The 5,914-nt window shown below is 31.3% G+C and overlaps 1 protein-coding gene across 2 annotated transcripts; it reads right to left on the bottom strand.

The window, feature by feature from the left end:
- Positions 1 to 2,711: 2,711 nt before the first annotated feature.
- LOC149801375 (uncharacterized) lies at positions 2,712 to 5,316 on the bottom strand. 2 transcript variants are annotated; one of them, XM_089954306.1, is made up of 3 exons: positions 5,064 to 5,316; positions 4,211 to 4,429; positions 2,712 to 3,286 (listed from the first exon to the last, which is right to left on the bottom strand). In XM_089954306.1, exons 2-3 carry the CDS (start codon positions 4,402 to 4,404, stop codon positions 3,121 to 3,123), a joined length of 360 nt encoding a protein of 119 aa, XP_089810432.1. In that variant the 5' UTR covers positions 4,405 to 4,429; positions 5,064 to 5,316; the 3' UTR covers positions 2,712 to 3,120. The 2 variants fall into 2 exon arrangements, with proteins under 2 accessions (XP_089810432.1, XP_089810433.1); XM_089954307.1 differs by lacking the exon at positions 5,064 to 5,316 and having other exon boundaries at positions 4,211 to 5,050.
- Positions 5,317 to 5,914: the final 598 nt, after the last annotated feature.

The raw sequence follows: 5,914 nt of genomic DNA, 5'->3' as shown, positions 1-5,914 counted from the left end.
CTAGTTAAAACTGAAATTTGGAGTCATATATTGTGAATGAATGCTCATTGCAACAACTTTTCCATTTGATCTGGAATGAATAGATTTTGGTATATTTTTCGATTCTACGAAATTACGTGATTATAGACTGGATTTATATGTGACAATTCCACATGAAATACATCGGACTGATGAAGCGAGGGAGAAGCGTGTTGACATCTGCAAATGTGTTTCTGTTTCTGTCATTGAATGTTTGAAATCATAATGTGGGGAAAATATGAAGTCTTTCAATTGCAATTATCAAAAAGACGCTATGGAATTTAATGCTTATTTCATCTTGAGTGCAGTAAGGAGGATGTAATTGCACTTATATTCAAAATTGCAGTACAATAGCTCATGTAATTTGGCTTTCCAGAACTAAGAAAGTACATTTTTAGGAAATTCAGATGTAAAATTGTAAGTATATTTGTTTGCTATTCTTATCACCAGCTAAAATATACAGTATATGCCTTGTCACTTATATGTTATTTGTAAGGACCCTTTCTTGCGACTGTTGTGTAGCTAGCCTAAATCTGAAACATTGTATCAAAAAAAGTTAACGCGGAATGTGCCAAAGCGGCTGGTATGTGGCAGTCCACGAAACATCTGCTTTACTTCATTCAGAAACAAATATAAACAACCACAACGTAAAGCGCCTACTACGCGAGTGTACATGATTTGTTTGCAAATCAAAAGTGCTGGCGTCTGCGTCCATTGTTTGTTTACAATAGAAAGTAGTTCCTTTATGCACGTGAATGCAATATGTGTATTTGCACGCGAGTTCAGTATCGGGTAATATTGCACGATTCTGACAATGTAAAGTTAACGGAGAAAAAAATGAGCATATAATAATAGCTAGTTTGAAAAGTTTTATCATCACAGTCATGCCAAGAAGAGATTGTGTAGGTACAAGCAAGGGAAGGGTCAGGTGTGTTGCAGCAAATTGTGGGAATACAAATACTGATGGGTTTTCCATGCATTCCTTCCCGAAAGACCAAGTACTTCGTCGTAGGTGGACAAATTTTGTAAAAAATTAAAACAGCAAACTGGGCTGGTCCGACTGAGATTTCTACCCGCTGCTCCTTTCATTTCACATCAGAATGCTTCCCATTTAGGTATAATATTTGAAGTTAAGCACATGGACAGGGAACCAAAGAAAGTCAAAATCGATGATGATGCTGTCCCGTCTTTCCGCTGTGTGAAGGAAACTGACAACCAAACCAAGGTAATAGCAAATGTATCAGAACCTTCAACACCAAAGCATCAGCGATGCAGGCTTGAAATGTTGTCACCATCAGAGGAAGTAGCTTGTCAAGTGTCACCGCCAAAGAAAATAAGAAGGGGCTATTCAAAGAGAGAAGCAGCAAGGGTGAGGTTTTAATGACAAGTACCATATTATTATGTCTATGATATTCAACAGATCAGTCACCACATCATTTCCATTTGTACCCTGTAGAACGTTTTTTCATAGTTTCCAAAACAAATGTAGTAAATATCTAATCAATCAAGAACTGAGATATTAACATTTGACAAATATTGTTTAAATTTTCAGGTTGCCTTCAACTTTGTTTGACCATGTGAATAGAAAAATCTTTCTGCTGGTAGATTTAGAAGGCCTACATATATATTTCATTGTCGGACTAATGTGTGAATCATTTTACATATAGATATTTACAAACATGATGAGGTTTATTCCCATCCCCAATGAATAAAAATCTCTATAAAACAAAATGTTGTAGAAATTTTACAATATTGTATTATGATTTCGGTGGTGATGGTGTTGTCATGTTCAACAATGTTTCAGTCTTATCTTGGCAACAGTTGTTTAGGTCCATCGAGTTTTTTTAAATTAACAGATCTATTCTTATTGATCAATGATATTTGGTATTCAAAAGCAGCTTATGGAGTACATGTCATATAGGTATGTGACTTTGACTTAACTGTGTTGGTCTAGTAATTTATTGAATTTAGATACATTTTTGTTAGTGCACCCTTTAATTTTCATGCAAGATAGCATAAAACCAAGCTTTGGTGAATATATTTTATAACTTATAGGATCTAAAGTATTTGAAAAGCTTGAAGAGATTGTGACCAGCAGGCAAATGAGAAAAGATGTACCAATGCTGTCATCTGGACAACAAACTTTAGCACTGGAGGGATACCACTCCGTGATCAATCATTTTGCGCCAAAGATGATTGGTTTCTCCTATGATGGGGTGCTTTCAAGGTAAATCTTAAATTATTGCACACCAAAATAATACTGATTCAGGTTTTTACGTTTTTATTTATAGTCCAGTATATTCATCTTTAAATTAAATCATAGACATCAAGATCTCATATTTTGATATCCTACAATGTAAAATTGTATAACAGTTTTTAGTGTTTTGGAATGTTTGCAAATAAAGTATCAATACAAATAAATTATCTGGTTTTTTTTTAGAGAGTTATATATTTTGCATCGTTATTTGCTTTGAAATAGGCTTTGGCTAGCTGCAATACATTTTAATGAAAACAGCCAAAGAGAGCAAGCATGCACTAAGTATGGGAGAGCCAGATATAAAATAGTGTATCCCAAGTACGAGAAAGGAGAATACACTATCAGGAAAATCCTTGTTGACTCAACATATGGTAAGAATATGCATTAGTAATTAATGAACAGAAAGGAATATATAACTTAGAGATATAAATACATGTACTTTTGTACCAAGTGTAAGTACCTTTATTATTTTTTTTAAAATTAAATTTAAACAGTACATGCAAAATATTTGTTAAAGTTCACACTCTCTTAATTTTAAAGGTCATGATTTTGCCCTGTGGTAAAATAATAAAATATGCAAACAATTGTAAAAACAAATATTTTGTATTCATGTATTAACTTCAACAAAAGGTTGTAGTTTTTGGCTTGTACAATACAATGCATATTAAATTTAATTTAATTTACAGTTTATGTTGAATGTCTGATGAAAACAGCATTCACAATTGGACAGGTGTCTCACATGAATGATGAAGGAATAAAACTTCTGGTAGATGTACCACCACCATTGTGTAGTCTGTATGAGAGGCCTGACAAGGATATTGCTACTCAAAATCTTCTACGCATGTTTAATTGCTGTCAGCCTCATGAAAGCCAGTGTAGTTCAGGTTTTGATCAGGAAAGGCAGTGCGGATCCTCTGAACAACACATGATAGAATGATAGCCCTCACTTCCTTGCCCAAGAAGTGCCAACACCACCAAGCAAATTGTCTATATACTGTATACCAATGTCTTCTGAAAATTAAGTTGAAATAAAATATGCTTTATGCATTAGATCAAATTATGAAATCAAAAGTAGATAGTGTTAGTAGTGGCCCAGTGTGATTTATCCTTATTTTCTTTTCAATAAAGTTATATATATATATATATATATATATATATATATATATATATATATATATATATATATATATATATATATATATATATATATATATATATATATATATATATATATATATATATATATATATATATATATATATATATATATATATATATATATATATGTATGTATGTATGTATGTATATATGTATGTGTATATATATATATATATATATATATATATATATATATATATATATATATATATGTATGCATGCATGCATGCATGCATGCATGTATGTATGTATGTATGTATATATATATATATATATATATATATATATATATATATATATATGTATGTATATATATGTATGTATGTATATATATATATATATATATATATATATATATATCTATATATATCTATATATATATATATATATATATATATATATATATATATATATATATATATATATATATATATATATATATATATATATATATATATATATATATATATATATATATATATATATATTATTAACCATTTTATTTTCCGACACAAAAAATGAAATGAAACAATATTTCTACATGTATATGTGTTGTTTTGGGACATGATTTATCAGTATCACTGTGGTATAAAGGTTAGGCAGTGTAGGCCTCCAGAACAGGGGTTCAATCCAAGAAAGTGTCTTAAAATGACTGGAAAAAGTGGGTTATTTATTTGTTGTATTAATAACCCAATACTATGCTGTCATGCATATATCATGCAAACAAACTTTATAAAAACAAAAGAACATGAAAAATTACTCAGAGATTTTACTTACTTATTTCCTTGTCCTGGACATTCTCCAAATTGTTGTCTATACTGGTAGGATGCAACTTTTAAAACATGGATGTCGAGACAAGCTGGACTGAACCCTGGATGGTGCGTTATACACTGTATCCCCTGGTATTCACTGCAGACACTTGTGACCTTCTCTATATCACAACAACATAGACTTTCCCTTGATGTGGGCATTACCAAACAATGTCCACAATTACACCTAAAATAAAGTTTTCTTCTGTAACGAATAGTGCCATGCTTATCAAATTTAATCTCATATTTATGAACACATCATTTGCACAGTACAATGACACAAACTGACTAAAGGCAGGAGCAGGTAGAACATTTAGTACAGCAGTGTCAGATTAAATTAGATATGAAAGAAAATAGAAGTTGCAATTAGATGTTTACCACAGAAAAAAGGGTTTATTTTATAGTTTATAAAAATCAACTATTAGCATATACATATGAGATATTCGAAATTTTAACGTATAATACAGTGTACAGTCTACAGAATATGAATTCAATTTTAATGTCATGAGGGTAATATCCTGCCCATTTCAACATTTGTGCAAAAGAGGACCTCCTCTCCTAGGAATCTTAAGTACTTATAAATCGTATCAATTTGTTCACAGGTTTTCGAAGCTTATAACTGTGATCCGATGTACCTTTTACTTATCAACGTATAGATACGTCTCTATCCATGAAATGCAGTACACGTGTACAGCCTTTATTACAGGTGAGAAAAGATCCATTTGTAAACGAACAGGAGATTGTTGAACAGTACTGTAAATATCGTCGGATACATATATTTATCGTAACTTGGGCCGTAGACATATTCAGAAAACAATTACCATGAATTGTCCGTCAATCTATCTTGTCTTTCTTCTTCGTCTGCAACTTCGAATTCGTCGGTATTGGAAATATAGGGTTAAACTGGTATGGATTAATTTGGGTGCCGGCAGCCGCTTCTATACCATTATCAGAATCTTCCGAGCTTTTTACTTCCCCGCAGGACAGTGACAATTTACTTCCTTTAGAATCGCAGCTGTCGTGTTGAGTTTCTGAAGACTTTTCCATAATATGAAGATACCAAAGCAGCCTTTGTTTACAACAAGTGTTCAAAATGTGACGTTACGCTTTGTTTTCACTAAATACCGGAAGTGGTCGGCTGTTGCATTCGGTTATTATCGTAAACATGTGCGAACGCGATATTAGGTAGGCTCCCATGCAGTTATTACTGAAAATTTTTCAATCGGATATATTACATTGGTATTTTGAATATGTATTCTCATTCACCAATAAATGAACTGAATAAATGTAGATACACTGTTATGGCACTTTAAAAGGTTATTGTAAAGAAAGACGAAAGATAAATTCTTTTACATATAGTACTGTTTATTATACATGTTATTAACAATTCTTTGACATCTAAATATACTTATCAATTACTCTAAAATATGTCCACAAAAATCTAGTTTTCTAATAACCTGATTCACTGTATAGTGTCACGATTCAATGGGTTTAAAATACGTAGCAAAAGTGCGATAACACATCAGTTTTCTGTAACTTAAAGTATTAATTTATTTTGCTAAATACAATGTAAATTTAAAAAAAAAAATAACTTGCAGTGGTTCATCAGTTTCTAAAAATTCTCCAAGTTCTATCAATTTCAGTTGTTCCAAGAAATCCGAATACGTTCCAA

This window comes from Sinohyriopsis cumingii, chromosome 4 (genome assembly GCF_028554795.1).
Source record: "Sinohyriopsis cumingii isolate HCF-2022 chromosome 4, ASM2855479v2, whole genome shotgun sequence".
Taxonomy (NCBI): Eukaryota; Metazoa; Mollusca; class Bivalvia; order Unionida; family Unionidae; genus Sinohyriopsis; species Sinohyriopsis cumingii.
The sequence above is the reverse complement of the archived record's forward strand: the minus strand, read 5'-3'. Positions and strand labels throughout refer to the sequence as shown.

What these genes read in the sequence shown, in the direction of transcription:
- LOC149801375 (XM_089954306.1), bottom strand. Translation starts at nt 4,404, where the DNA reads ATGCCCACATCAAGGGAAAGTCTATGTTGTTGTGATATAGAGAAGGTC. An exon ending in TGTCCAGGACAAGGAAATAA is followed by an intron (nt 3,287 to 4,210) that starts GTAAGTAAAATC and finishes CTTAATTTTCAG; the next exon opens with AAGACATTGGTATACAGTAT.